This window comes from Anser anser, assembly GCF_964211835.1.
Source record: "Anser anser genome assembly, chromosome: 19".
Lineage (NCBI taxonomy): Eukaryota > Metazoa > Chordata > Aves > Anseriformes > Anatidae > Anser > Anser anser.
Genome location: NC_139740.1, coordinates 7,563,564 through 7,578,174, shown reverse-complemented (window position 1 = coordinate 7,578,174; position 14,611 = coordinate 7,563,564). Strand labels below are relative to the sequence as shown.

Here is a 14,611-nt window from a genome sequence, read left to right as displayed (position 1 = left end):
ACCGCGTATCTGCCCGGCAGGCCATCCCCTGCCTGAAACTTCTGGCGGGTTTCAGGGTGTTTAAATGGGCACAGTGGGCTCGCAGGGAGCGAAGCTGCTGTCAGAGTGAAGAGCAATGCCTCCCCGAGCTGCGAGCTCAAGGTTATGGGGTCTGTGGCTGTCCGGCATCACAGGGCACGTAAAACCCACATGGGTGCTGCCACGAAGGGCCGAGGGCACCTCTCCTCCTGCCTCGCCGCTCGCACGGTGCTGGCCTGAGCGCTGATCGCCCACCGAGCTGCCCAGGGGCACAGCGCCCAGGGGCTCAGAGCCTCAGGATGGCAAAGGGCCAGCGGGAGAGAGTGCGCGGCGAGCAGGCGGTGGGCGGGATGCGGCCCCTCCATCCTCCTCCCTGCTCTGCCTGCGCTCCTCCAGGCTCCTCCGCTCCTCTCACCCTGCGGGGGGACTGGGTGCGGGGCTGGGGCTGGGTGCGGGGCTGGGGGTGGGTGCGAGGCTGGGGGTGGATGTGGGGCTGGGGATGGATGGATGTGGGGCTGGGGGTGGATGCGGGGCTGGGGATGGATGGATGTGGGGCTGGGGATGGATGCGGGGCTGGGGGTGGATGCGGGGCTGGGGGTGGATGGATGCGGAGCTGGGGGTGGATGTGGGGCTGGGGGTGGATGGATGTGGGGCTGGGGGTGGATGTGGGGCTGGGGATGGATGGATGTGGGGCTGGGGATGGATGCGGGGCTGGGGGTGGATGTGGGGCTGGGGGTGGATGTGGGGCTGGGGATGGATGTGGGGCTGGGGATGGATGCGGGGCTGGGGGTGGATGTGGGGCTGGGGATGGATGGATGTGGGGCTGGGGCTGGGTGCGGGGCTGGGGGTGGATGTGGGGCTGGGGGTGGATGCGGGGCTGGGGGTGGATGTGGGTCTGGGGATGGATGGATGTGGGGCTGGGGGTGGATGCGGGGCTGGGGGTGGATGTGGGGCTGGGGGTGGATGGATGTGGGGCTGAGGGTGGATGTGGGGCTGGGGGTGGATGCGGGGCTGGGGCTGGATGTGGGTCTGGGGATGGATGGATGTGGGTCTGGGGATGGATGGATGTGGGGCTGGGGGTGGATGCGGGGCTGGGGGTGGATGTGGGGCTGGGGGTGGATGTGGGGCTGGGGGTGGATGCGGGGCTGCTGACGGATACCGGTGGTCTCTGCTCGGCCCAGCACGGGGGGCTCGGGGGCACGACCTGGCCACGACGCACACCAACCGATCCCGGCACAGCCCCCCTCGGCCTTTCTGCGTGCGTGCGGGTGCCGGCACCCCTCCGACCGCGCAGCCCAAGCACCAAACCCCCCCCGGGGCCCCTCAGCACCGCAGGACAGACCGTGCTCCCCCAGCACCCCGCGCACAGACCGAGCCCCCCGCACCTCCCCCCAAAAAAACCCCCATGAAGCCGGGGCCCCGCGGTGCGCGCCCTCCCCCTGCAAACCACCCCCCCCAAAAAAAAAAAAAAAAAAAAAAAAAAAGAGAGAATAAAAGAAAAGAGCCGGGGGAGAGCGAGGCGGCGCCGCCTCGGTTCACCCCCGGGGAAGGGGGGGGTTAACGTGGGCCGGGCCGGGCGGCCCCGCCTGCCGCTGCCGGGCGGGTGTCGGCAGCGAGCGGCGCTGCCCCGGTGCGCTCCGATGGCCGCCGGCCGCCGACCCCCCCCGCAGCCCGGCGGCGGCGGAGGAGGAAGAGGAGGAGGAGGAGGAGGAGGAGGAGGAGGAAGAGGCGGCTGCAGCGGGGGCGAGGACGCGGTGCTGCGGGGCCGCTTCTCGCCGGGGCCGGCCCCCGGGGCGGCCGCCTGGGCGCTGGCGCTGACGGAGCGGGAGCTGCAGGTGCTGCGCCCCGACGGCACCGGCGCCGCGCTGCCCCTGGCCGACTGCGTGGGCTCCGCGGCCTTCCCCTCCTCCTCCTCCTCCTCCTCCTCCTCCGGCTCGTCCGCCGCCTGCTTCTCGGTGGTGTGTTATCCCTTCCGAAAAGGCCGCTGGGGCTCCCCCGCCCGCCAGCGCCTGCAGAGGACTTTCCGAGTCGCCCACGGCCCCGACGCCGAGGGGAACCTCCGCATCGCCCAGGCCTGGAGCCGGCGGATCCGGGAGCTCTCGGTGCCCGCCGTGCCCGCGCGGGATGGTGAGTGCCGGCCGGGGGATCGGGGGGGCTGTGGGGTGCCGGGGTCCCCAAGCTTTCCCCGGTGCGGTGGTGGGGCCGTAGCCCCCCGCCCCATCCCCCCGGCGCAGCCTTCGGGGCACCGGCAGTGATTTTGGGGTGCTGCCCCCCCCCCTTCCCTCCATCCCCACCCCACCCCCGTTTGCCTCTCCCCGTGCCCGGCCCCGCACCGAGCATCCCCCGTACGCCGGCAGGCCGGACCCCCCCGTGCTGGCTGTGGATTTGGGGGCTGGGGGGGGATTATTGGGGTTTGGGGCTGGGGGCGGCCCCCCCTCCACCCGGACACCCCCCCTCGGGTGCGTGGTGTGGGACCGGCGGCCAGGAGGGGGCTGGAGGGGCTTAGGAGGGGGGGTCTGGCCCCGAAGGGTCAAGGCAGGGGACCCCCGCAGGCACCTGGGTGCCCCCCTGCGTATAGGGGACAGGGACGTCAACGCACAGCCCCAGTGCCGGGGGTGGCCGCAGCCCCCGGGGGTTCTGCGGGGCCAGGCGTGGGCTTTCCCCCCACTTTTCCCCTTAAATTGAAGGGGCAGCAGGGACGCGGTCCCACCACAGCCCCCTCGCACGTCTCCTGCTCCTCTCGCGTTGCTTTTTGAGTAGCAAACCTTTCAAAATAACATTAATGAGGAAAAAGCCACCGCTGCCGACAAAGGGAGGATGGGGAACCTTCACTGTCCCTGGCGGGTCCCATCCGTCACCGGGGAGTGGGGAAAAACCTCTGGGGCCAGCGGGGTCCCGGGGGGGTGCGGGTCTGTCCCTCTCTGGAAGGGGCAAGGCTGGCTCGGGGGTTTTCTCCCCCTCCTTCTGCAGGCCGGCACGCGTTAGAACATCTGAGCGGAGATTCGATTATATGCGCTACTTCATTTATTTAGCTGTCCAGTCGCACTGATCAGACTTGGAAATTAAGAGGCATGCGGTTAGAGGGATCCTGTCACATCGCATTTAGCCCAGCTCTCCCCGCCCGGGTTGGAAAATGCAGCTTTTTCACATGACCTGCAGCTACAAAACAACTTTCTGCTACTCTTAGTAAATAAGAAGGGAAAAAAAAAAATAATCTGGCGGAAAGGGGCGAGGGTGAAACCGGTTTCCCGGCCGGATTGCCAGCCCGAACTCCGCGGCTGCGAGTCTCCAAAGGGTTTTAAACCCCTCGCCCTTGGAGCAGGCGGCGTGATTGTGCTCGGGCACGGGCGGCTCACGGCACGGCAGGGGCCTCGGGGGAGCCCGGGGAAGGAGGACGGCGGAAGGCGGTGCGGGATTTTGCAGTTATTTTCTAGCTGAGGGCCAGCAGGATTTACGAACCTCCTTCCCCAAGTTTGGGCCGGAGCTACAAACGCTGCTCGCCACACCCTGCGCCCGCACGCACCGGCATGGCGCAGCCGGCGGCGTGTGCAGGACAGATAAGGCCGCACCGGGAAAGCTTCGGGCCAGGGTGCGAGAAGCAATCGGGGCACCCCGGCCCTTTCGGGAGGGGGACGGGGAGAAGCCAAACCCTCCCTGCAGCCCCCCGGCTGCGGCATCCTCGGGGGTAAAAGCCCCGCGGAGAGCTGCAGCTGGCGGAAGGTTTCTCCGCCTGACTTCGCCCCAAGGATAAAAACAACCGAAAAAAATCCCCCAGTGCTTAATAACCACAAATCTGGGGGAAACGAGCGCTGCCGTGCCCTGCTGCTGGCTGGGCAGGAGCAAACCGCCCCAGGTTTGTGGGGTTGGTGTCACGATGGAGGAATCCAGCTCCTGGCCACAACAGGAGGCTGCTGGCAGCATGGCCGTGGTGTCATGGCATGTTGGCACAAGCACTGATTTTGGGGGACCCCCCCCCCCGTATTGTGTTTGTTCATCCCCTCGCTGTGCACGGCCACCTGGGTGACCTGGGGAGCCGGACAGCCCAACCCTGTCCTCCGGCAAGCCTGGGAAGTTCGTCCCTGGTGCACCAAAACCGGACCTTGCAGAGGGATGTGGCAACGCGGCCGAGCTGCTGGGGCTGCCCGCACGTCTCCAGCTGTCAGCGGAGCCATGGAGAGGGCACGTGGCTCGTGGGCGATGCGGTCGGAGCCGTGCCCCTTCCTCCTGCTGACTCGGCCCCCGTCCTGCTCGCCCACGAGCCGGGGGAGCAGCCGGGCTGTGCTGTTCCGGGCAGCGCTGAGATGCTGCGGCCGGCGTTGCGCAAGGGGAAGGGATGCTGCCGAAATCCGCCGCGCCCGCCAGGGTGGAGGGGGGGAAGAGGAGAGAAAAAAAGAGGAGAGAAAAGTCCCCACGGCCTGGCTCGGAGCACGAAGCCCTGGGCTGTGTTTACCAAGAGAGGACCGAGTGCTGTTCATGAGCACAGAGGCTCTCAGGGGGCCGGCGGGGCCAAGACCTCGCTGCCCATCGCTCCTGGTGTGTGCTGGGGTGAGCTCAGCTCGCAGCGCTCTGCTGCCAGCCCCGAGGCCCATTCGGTCCCATCCTGCCTGGTGCTAGCTGATAAGGAGCTGCGGAGGGCGAGGGACAGCTGGCGGGGCCGGCACCGGACCCAGCTCACGGACGGACAGACAGAGGCGTGCAGATGGACAGACAGACAGGCGCCTGCTGGAGGCTGGTGGAGACCAGAGCCGTCCCAGAGCAGCGCAGCCTCCCCGGCGGGGTCAGGGCTCACCAGCTCAGTCCCTGCGGGCAGAAAATCAAGGAGACAGCACCAAAACCAGCGTGGGAGCTCGCTCTGCTCCCCGGGGCTGCGACAGGCACGGGGCTGGGGCTGCCGAGCCCTGCTAGCCATCGGGGAGGCCCCGGCGTGGCCGTGACCTCGGCGAGGCCAGGTGCCAGCAGGGAGGCGGCGCACGCGGTGGCCTCCCTCGGCCTGGCCTCCCCTGCTGCGGTCGGCAGGAGGTTTATCTGTACAACGATGCCTGGATAAACACGAAATCGCCCCGCGTGCGCAGGCGAGGAGGAGGACGGGCGGCGATCCCCGCGTGCTGGCCGCCCTTTGCCCTGGGTCCATCGCCGCGCTCTGCGGCCGCTCCCAGCTCTGAGCAAGGGGCTTCCCGGCCCGGGGCAGTGCTGGGAAACGGCGGCCGGCGGCTTTCGTGACTCAACGCCGCTGACGGAGCAGAGCTCGGTGCTTTGTCAGCAGGCAAAACCTCAGCGCGGTCCCGTGGGGCCCCTACACCGCCAGCTGCGGGGGCCCAGGGTTGGAGCGGGGGGGGACCCCAAACCTGGGGTCACGCTGCAGGCTGGGAGGGGTTTAGAGGGAATGCAGGAGTGCCAGGCACGTCGTAGGAGCTCCCCATGTGGGATCGCTGCCTTTTGGATATAACACAGGCTTGCTGGTGCCACTCCTGGCTCTGCTGGGGACGAGGGCTCATTTTTTTTTTAGGAACCTGTGCCAGGGACACCGGGCTAGGGACAGCAAGCGCAGACCGGGGAGCCCCGAGCTCACCGGGGAGCCCAGAGCAGAAATGCTGCAGGGTATTCATGGACCGTGCCCATGCCAGGTCCCCCTTGTCCCTGCTGCAAGGAGCCCTCGAGCTCCGCGGCGCTGACCGGCTGCCATCGAGGCGCAGCAGCGCTCAGAGCCCCGCGGCCACCCCAGGCTCTTCCCCGCTCCTCCCAAGGAGCGCAGCTGCAGCGTGGCCGGGGCTCGATGAGCCAGGGGGCACGGGGACCGCAGGGTCTGGGCAGCGACCGCCCCTGTCAGGCCTGTAATTACAGCCCGGCCGGGGGCATCGCGCGTGAAACCAGAGCCCCGTGGGGAGCAGGGGGAAGAGAAGCGTCCGTCTGTCGGCACAGGTGTCAGTCCTGGCCCCGCTCCAGCTTGGAGGGATGTGGGGAATCAGGACCTCAACCCTCCCAGCCCTCACCCCCGTCACCATCCTTGGCTCGCTGTGCAGGAACGTGGGGGACCTGGGGGGTCCCCAGAGCTCCCCAGCTCTCCCAGTGGGGACCCCCCAGTCCGCGCCCAACACTCCCCTTCCTGCGGGGCTGCAGCAAACGCTGCCCTGGCTCACCGGGCACCCCCTGGCCTCGGCTCTGAGCCCCTTTTTCCCCACCAGGTGCCAGCTACGGGGTCCTGCCCCGGCCCTGCCATGCCCTGGTGCTGCTGAACCCGCAGAGCGGCGCCGGCCGCGCGCTCGATGACTTCCACGCGGTGGTGCAGCCCATGCTGGCCGACGCCGACATCACGCCCTCCATCTTCATCACCGGTGAGTCCCCGAGTGCCCCTGCCCCGTCCCCTCGCCGTGACCCCCTCCGACCCGGGGACCTACCTGGGACGGGCTCCTATACGGGGTGGATTCAGGCAAGGTGTCACCAGTGAAGGGTGCGAGGGGCCTGCCCCACATCCTGCACCCCCACGGGGACAGCGGGGCTGGGATCGCGGTCCCGGGGGTGGCAGCAGGCAGGGCAGAGGCACGGAGGACGGCGCTCAGCTCTCGCTGCTTTCCCCTGCAGAGAGACCCCACCACGCGCAGGAGAAGATGCGGGACGAGGACCTGTCGCAGTGGGACACGCTGGTGGTGATGTCCGGGGACGGGCTGCTCCACGAGGTGAGAGGGGCAGCGCCCGGCAGCTTCCCCCGGCCAGGATGGGGCACGAAGCTGGGAGGAGAGGGGTGCTGGGGGCAGGAGCCGAGTTTTGAGACCTGTAGACAAAAAGAAACAGCAAAGAGAGAAAACCCAGCTCAGAGCCAGCAGGGCAGGCACAGCCTCCATCCTGCCCTTGGCCGGAGGCGCTGCGGGGGCAGCGGGGTCCTGGCACGGCCCCGGGTACGACGAGCTCCCTCCCTCCGTCCCTGCAGGTGGTGAACGGGCTGATGGAGCGGCCGGACTGGGAGGAGGCGATGAAGAAGCCGCTGTGCATCCTGCCGGGGGGCTCCGGGAACGCCCTGGCTGCCTCCATCAACTACTATGCAGGGTGAGCGGGGGCGTTGGGACGGGGACACCCACCCGGGTACCCCCCTGCAGCGCAGCCGGTCCCTGCCAGCATCAGGTTGCACCCCTGCATTTCCAGCTCCCCCCACGCCCTGTCTCTCCTCCAGGCTCTGAATCTGGCCCAACTTCACCCAAAAGAGCCGGGGGCTGAGCTGAGCCCCCGGGGTCCAGCTGGCTGTGCCGTATGGCAGCAGCTGTAGGTGCAAAGCCGTGCACCCCAGGAAACACCCAGGGTGGGAGCGGGGTTGTCCTGGGCAGCCCCACATCGGTCCCCAAATTCAGGAGCTGGTTTATGCTGCCCCTTCCTAGCGGCTTCACCCAGCCGGGATGCATCCCAGCACCAAGACAGCACCACTGCCCCCAAAGGGGGCCGCACGTAGGTGCTGGGACGGCAGGAGGAGCCCCCAAACTCACCCTCTCCGTCCCTCGCAGCAACGACCACGTGGCCAAGAAGAAGCTGCTGACGAACTGCACCTTCATCCTCTGCAAGGGGCTGCACACGCAGATGGACCTGGTGTCGCTGAGCACGGCCTCGGGCAAGCGCTTCTTCTCCTTCCTGGGCTTCGGCTGGGGCTTCATCGCCGACGTGGACATCGACAGCGAGAAGTACCGCCGGCTGGGCAACGTGCGCTTCACGCTGGGCACCCTGCAGTGCCTGGCCCGGCTGCGCGTCTACCAGGGCCGCCTCTCCTACCTGCCCGCGGGCCCCGAGCACGGCGGCGCCCCCCCGGCCCCCAGGGACCCCCCGGCGCCCGGCGCCGACGGCCAGGCGCTGCCGGAGGGGGGCACGGAGGGGGCTCTGCCCGCCGACTCGCTGCTGGTGCCGCTGGGCCAGCCGGTGCCGGCGAGCTGGGCGGTGGTCCCCGAGGAGGAGTTCGTCTGCGTCTACGCCATTTACCAGTCCCACCTGGGCACCAACCTGCTGATGGCGCCGGCGGCGCGGCTGGACGACGGCTGCATCCACCTCTTCTACGTGCGGGCGGGCATCAGCCGCGTGGCGCTGCTGAAGGTCTTCCTGGCCATGGGCAGGGGCACGCACCTGGACCTGGGCTGCCCCCACCTGCACCACGTCCCCGTCCGCGCCTTCCGCCTGGAGCCGCGGGGCAGCGCCGGCGTCATGACGGTGGACGGCGAGGCGCTGGCCTGCGAGCCCGTGCAGGGCCAGGTCCACGGCCGCCTCTGCCGCATCGTCAGCGGCTCCTGAGCGGCCGCAGCGCTGAGCCGCGGGCACGGCCGAGCCTTCCTCCCACTCAGGAACCACCTCCTCCTCCTCTAGCAATAGCTCTCCGGGGCCGCGGGCACCTCGCTTAGCTTTACTCTCTTGGGGACGGACCCAAAAACGAGCCCCGAGCCCCACCAGGTACTCGGCGCCGGTGAGACGCCCGCGTTTCGCCCCGGTACGAGCGGTACGAGGGGTGCGAGGCCCCGGGCCCGGGGCGGCTGCGCCGGCACAGCCCCGTCCCCCCCCCCGGCTCGGAGGCACACGGTGGCACCGCTCGTGTCCCTGCCACGGAGCCAGCCTGACCCGGGGCGGTCAGGACCAATATCTAACATGAAAAAAAAAGAAATCAAAAAAATTTTTTTTAAAAAAACAATGTTTCTACCCAAAGCTTCCTGTAGAAGCAGAGTTTATTCTTGTGAGAAATGCAATAAATACCTAGCGTTTGCAAAAAAAAACCCCAACAACAAATAATAATAATAATAATAAAAAAAAGCCCTGGGATTTAAATCTGAGCACACGGCTGTCCCAAGGGGCTGAGGCCCTTTACTCCCTGGAACCTTGGGGTCAGGATCAGTGCAGAGCCACGCACCGAGCGCTGCTCACACAGAGCGGGGCGGGCGGTGGCTGCAGCTTCCTGGGGTGCGTCTGTGCCCCACGTCCCAAGGAGATCACTGAATCCTGAGAGCCGAGCCCTGCGCAGGGATGTTTTTGGGACGTCTTGGGAACGGCTCGGTGCCTACGAGCGAGGGAGGCATTTGGGGGAGCCGGGCGGTTTTGGCTCTCTGCCGCAGCCGGGGCCCTGCGGGGAGCTCTGGTCTCCACCTTCCCGGACAGCCCTCACTCGGGGCCCTTCCCGGGGCTTGGCGCAGGGATTACTCAGCCTTTTTGGTATAAAACTGCAGTAATTAAAGCTCATTTACTGCGCCGGAGTACAAAGGAGGAGGGTAAACAGCAGGGGCTGTTGGCATTTATTCATCAGCGAACCCTGCCAGTGGGATTGCAGGGCCGGGAGAAGAGCGCGATTGTTCCCAGCCCTGCTCTGAGGGGCCGGGGTGTCCCGGGTCCAGCTGGGAGCCACGACCCGAAATACAGCAACTTCCCCCGTGGGGGGAAAAAAAAAAAAAAGAGAAAAATGGGGGGGTGAGGCTTTGCTGGCCTCTAACGGTGTCCAGCCCCGGCCTCTGCCCAGGCAGGGGATGTGTGTGGGGCTTCGAGCTGCCTCCGAGCGCAAGGGGTCTGGGGGCTGAAGGGGTCCCTGGGTCCTGTAGGGTTGGGTGGTGGCAGCGGGGTGGTTGGGGGGATCTCCCAGGGGCTCAGGTCCCACGTTCTGCTGCACAAAGAACCTTCCTTTCTTGACCCAAGCTCTCCCACAGGCTGCCAGCCAGCAGCTGAGGGCCCTTCCAGAGGAGCCCCCGCGGCTCCCCCTGCCCAGAGGAAGGGCAGCAGCTGCCAGCCGACCCTCAAATCAAAGGCAAATTCTTGGTTTTACACAACTCCAGCAAAGCCACGAGCCTCAAAACACCGCCATCGCTGCCCACCCCGGTGCCCTGCACCTCCTCACCCACCAGCGAGGGCTCAGCGCCCACCCCCAGCACCCATGGGTGTCCCTGCGGGGGCGATGCAGCCCAGCACACGCTTACCTTGGTGCTGAGAATGGGGCCACGAAGGCTCGGGGCCCCCAGGGGCTGCGCTGCGCCCAGATCTGGACCTGGCTGCACCAGGAGTGGCCCAAGAGCGCTGGGAATAAAAATCCAGGCAGGCATCCCATGAAACAAGGTTCTGGGGGGGTGTTTGTGACGGTACGGGGGCACTCTGGGCACCCCGGTTCCGGGCAGTGGGGTCCCCTCCGGCCCCAGCACGTGGGAGGGGAGGCGAGGGCCAGGGGAAAAAAATAAAGAGACAAAGAGTCAGAGCTACTCACAGAGGCAAAATTTAATGGCAAGTCATCTTCCCTCCTTTATTACACCTTGGTTAGCCAAACGGAAAAAAAAAAAATCTGCAGGTAAAAAAAGTTTTAATGGTCACACAGCACTTTATACATATATCATAAGCAACCAAGCATCCACATCTGCACGTGAACGACACACCTCTAAGCATGGCCTCAATAGTCAGGTCGTGGGTTTTTTTTTCTTTTCATTTAAATACTGTACAGAATGAAGGCTACAAACTGATTTTGTAATGCTTCTTCCCCAACCCCAGCACTTAAAACAGTTACAGGCTGTTCTTATTTGTACATCACACAGTCGTGTAGCCAGTTTTAAGGCTAACAATATGCATCATGCTTTGGCTTTTTTTGTGTTTTTACTTTTTTTTTTTCTTTAAGGTTTTAGCCTTTTAAATTTTGTTACCCTTAAATATTACATACATACACAAAAAAATTACATAGCTGCAGTGTGCTCACCACCAACCTCGTCACCCAGGAGCTTCACATTATCAAAAGCTTAGAAAATCTGTAAACCTCCGCGCACGCCTCGGGGTGGGACACCGGCTATGGAGAGCGATGCGAGGGGCAGCGGGGAGCAGCGTCCCCTTCCAGCAGGCCAGCACGCACCTTCCCCGGTGGGAAGCCCCAGGAACCTGTGCAAAAGCTCTTGGTTACGATCGGAGGCCAACGAGGAGACTCCCTGGGCACAGGGGAGGACCTGGGGCGCGAATCCTGGCCACCCCCGTGCTGGCACCGACCCCTGCCCACCGCTTCCCCGTGAGATGAGCTGCAGGGAGTGAAGGGAGGGTGGAGCAAGAAATTGCAGAGCTCCTCTGCCTCTCCACCCCAGTCACGTCTGGCCCTAAAGGGTTTTCTCTCTCTCTGCCCTGCTGTTTCCAACAAAGAGTGGCCAGAGCTCCCTCCTGGCCCTGGATGGAGCGGGGTCAGGACAGCCACAGCGCGGCAAGGGGAACGGGGGGCGAGGGGAGTCAGTGCCTGCAGGTCACCAACTGCAACTTTGCCTGGTGAGCAAGAGGTTTAATCGTGGAACAAGCCTCTCCGGCTGCCTCCCCTGCCCTGAAACACAGCCTCACCCTCCTGCCCCAGTCGGCCCTTCGTGTTTTGGAGATGCCCCTCCTCACTCCCAAAGGGATTCATTCGCTCAGCACCAGAAAGCAGCCCTGAGGTACGCCTGCACTTCAGGCTGCCCTGCCCGGGGCTCAGAGCAGCTCCCCGGGCCCTGCAGACCCCCTGGCAGACCCCCTGCCTGCCGGGCCCCCAGGGCTGCCGGCACCGGAGCAGGGCGCAGGCGACCCACCTGCAAGAGCGGTGTTCGCAGCCAAGCCCCGCTTCCTTCTGGAGCTCCGGGACAGGCCCTGGAAAACCCTGGCAGGGGACGTGACACAGGGAGGGCTTGGTGCAGCCAGCCTGCGCCTCCAGGCAGGCTCCGGGGCACGACGGGGGCAGGAGGCTGCAGGCCGCTGGGTTCCGACCCTGGGGTTTCAAGTAGCAGGAAGCACTGCGCAAACGTGCCGAGACCGGGCTGCTCTTCGGGGTTTCTAAACGAGGCCAGATCCTGGCCAGGGTGGAGGGAAGGGGACGCAGTCACGTTGAGCTCGAGTAAGGGAAGGATTTGTCTCTGTCCTGAACGCCCAGCCTGACTCCCTCCCGGGGAAGCGGCGCCCAGCTGGAAGGACACGCTGTGCTCCGCAGGGATGCTGGGGGTTCTCCAACGCTGTGGCATTGGGCAAACGCAGCAGGGCTAGAGTGCGACCTGCTGAGCTCCAGAAGTGAAAAAATAAAGGCGTGCACACCCAGAAAGAGGCTTCAGCAAGGTGCCTCGGCCAGGACACCGTGGCTCTGGCAAGCCCCCGCCTCAAAGTGCTGAAGGTCAGCAGCTCAGGAGCTGCTGCTGCTGCAGCGCGGCTGCTTCCTAGGAAGCACCGCGGTGGAGATGAAGGGGGTATGTGCTGTACCCACACTGCTACCAGCCAGGCACATCCAGGCCATCGCAGGAAACAGCTGGCCAGGGGAGGAGCTGATAACAGCCCACACCAGTGCCTGCCGTGCTCGTTACTGGGTGAGTAACGGCGCAGGAACCATCCCCAACTGCTGCTGCAACGGGGCCTCGCCACGACGCGCCAGCTCCTTCCCTTCGGGTGACCCTGCCTCAAACAGCTCCCGAACACCCCACCTGCAGCCCAGGGATGGAGAAGCAGCAGCCGTGCCAGGCTCACCAGCCAGACGAGCTGCCAGAGATCTGCAACGGGCCCCGAGATCGCTCGCTACCACCTCCCCACGTGGGGCTGAGGACCGGGGCACGCGCAGCGCCGTGCGGCAGCCGGGCTGGCTGGAACAAAAGATTCAGATACCTAAGCAAGTTAACGAGGGCAGAACCCCGGATCCCGTTACTTCTAGAAGACAGGCATGCACGGTAGGGAAGGGGAAGTCTGCCTTACTCTGGAGAATAAAGAGTGTGGGTGGCTGGATCCGATTCCAGAACGACCAGAAGCCCCGGGAGCAGATGGAGACCCCGCAGCACCCCCAGGGCAGCACGGGGACTGGCGCTGAGCGCTGCTCTGCCTCTCAAGTCCTGATCAGAAGAACCTCGTAGCTACTGGTGAACAACTAAGACTAGAGCAACTCTGTATGGTGTAGACAACTCCAATGCAAACACAATCCAATGTCTAAGTACATCCAAGCTTGGGTCGGCTTCAGAAAACCCATGGTAATGCAGAGAAAAATGAGAGAGTGGGAGGGCATCGCCCCTCGCTTCCAGACTACAGCAATCCCTTCTCCTGGCCTGAACCCCAACAGCACGGACCGCTGGGCGTAGCGCTGGGTGGGAAGAGTCTTTGGGTGGAAAGGTGCCCCAAGATGAAAGTGCAGAGGGAACGTGGCTGCAAGACTGCTTCTGTGCAGGTCTCAAATCTTACCATTGCAGGGTCAAACTCGTAAGAGGAGCACGTACATGGGACAGGGGGAAGGAAGGAGGGCTGGGGGCAAATTCATGCTTAGACAACCTTTCCTCGGAGGAGCAAATCAGGCCTACCACCTTCTTTGGAACAAACCAAGCTGAGGAAGAAAAGCTGGAAGGAGAAGCCAGTTTACTGGTAACAGCGTTTGCCAATTTCCTTTCTGCTGCTTTCCCTTCTCCCCTGCACCTGCCTGTCCCTAACCTGATGGTTTATTTGTCCTCTGTCCACTCTGGGATATTGGCCCCTGCTAAGGCAGCCCGGTACTGCTGCAAGACACCACGGATGCTCTTAATGAACCCCTTGGACAAAGGGAAGAGGGGGAACCCAATATCGGGGTAACCGCTCTTCTCCGGAAGGAAACTCCTGTAGCTCTTTCTCCTTTTCTTTGGTTTCACGCTAGGCTGCGAGGCAGAGTCCTGGGCAGCCTTCCCCTCGTCCGTTCGGTCTCTGGCCAGGTCTGACCCCCTGGCTTGGCCCGTGCTCTCCGAGTCTGAGTACTGTTGGAGATCACCGGCATTGGGCGTCGAGGTCGTGAACTCCGAGTCGTCCAGCTCCTCCTTCCCGTCGAGCGCCGAATCAGAAAGCTCGGCTGCTGCCCCCTGCTCCGCTGAGCTGCCGTACTCCCCCGGCGATCCCGCACTGTCTCCGGGGCTCTCGGCCAGGGTGCCGCAGGCGGAGAGGAGGGAGGCAGAATCCGCCCCGTTGGCCTGTTCGTGACTCCTCTCCACCAGCTCGTTCGTCTCCAGCCAGGACTCGATGCGGGACACCAGGCGCCAGCCGTTGCAGCGAAAATGCTCGCGGATTTCGTGCTCAAAGACTTCCACCGGCCGGCGCAGCAGCTGCATCATGGACTGCACCACGCGGATCAGGGTCATCTCGTTGTAGCAGCGACTGTTCTCGTAGCCCTCCTGGAGGCCCCGGTCGCTGTCAAAGCCTGCCTCATTGTAATAGGGCTCGTTCACTAAGATAAGACCTGCCAAAAGAAAGGGAGACCAGCGGGTTAAAGAAGGAACTTCACTGTGAATCACTGCCCGCAGCCCATGCTGCTGGGCCCTGATTTCTGCCAACACATTTGAGGGTCACAGGAGCGCCTCGCCGAGAGGCCAAGCCAGCTTCAGCTCCAGCCACGCTGATGCAAAGCCGGCAGCAGGGGGAAGGACTGCAGGAGATGTGTTGCAGGGAAGCTGTGCTTTGGCTTCAGGCAGGTAGCAGAGGCCAGGCTGGACAAACAAATCTGCAAGATGCATTGGACCAATACGACAAAAGAGAAGCAGTTGTGTTTGTGAATGGCTCTGTGGCCTTTTGCTAGGGCGGTGAGGACTCCAGACACCACCAAGAGCAGCATTCAAGAGCGTTGGCTGGCAAAAAGAGGTTTCCACTGGTGTAATGCAGACGGCGTGCAACAACAGAG

The 14,611-nt window shown here is 64.6% G+C and overlaps 2 protein-coding genes across 3 annotated transcripts in view; one reads left to right on the top strand and one right to left on the bottom strand.

The window, feature by feature from the left end:
* The first annotated feature begins 1,600 nt into the window (after positions 1 to 1,600).
* Positions 1,601 to 13,901, top strand: SPHK1 (sphingosine kinase 1). Its single transcript, XM_083805558.1, has 5 exons — positions 1,601 to 2,145; positions 6,201 to 6,350; positions 6,598 to 6,692; positions 6,944 to 7,059; positions 7,509 to 13,901. The coding sequence occupies exons 1-5, from the start codon at positions 1,659 to 1,661 to the stop codon at positions 8,278 to 8,280; spliced, it is 1,620 nt and encodes a 539-aa protein (XP_083661684.1). The 5' UTR covers positions 1,601 to 1,658; the 3' UTR covers positions 8,281 to 13,901.
* Positions 10,213 to 14,611, bottom strand: part of UBE2O (ubiquitin conjugating enzyme E2 O) — a 62,596-nt gene continuing 58,197 nt past the window's right edge. For both annotated transcript variants that reach the window (XM_083805487.1, XM_083805488.1), the window contains exon 18: positions 10,213 to 14,173. In XM_083805487.1, the coding sequence (XP_083661613.1) occupies positions 13,410 to 14,173 (764 nt within the window). In that variant the 3' untranslated portion in view covers positions 10,213 to 13,409. The remainder of the gene's footprint in view (positions 14,174 to 14,611) is intronic.

Bases quoted from the DNA above. Each gene is read 5' to 3' on its own strand.
- SPHK1 (XM_083805558.1), top strand. From the start codon at position 1,659: ATGGCCGCCGGCCGCCGACCCCCCCCGCAGCCCGGCGGCGGCGGAGGA. The intron at 2,146-6,200 runs GTGAGTGCCGGC...TTTCCCCACCAG, and splicing joins CGCCGTGCCCGCGCGGGATG to GTGCCAGCTACGGGGTCCTG. The intron at 6,693-6,943 runs GTGAGAGGGGCA...CCGTCCCTGCAG, and splicing joins GGGACGGGCTGCTCCACGAG to GTGGTGAACGGGCTGATGGA.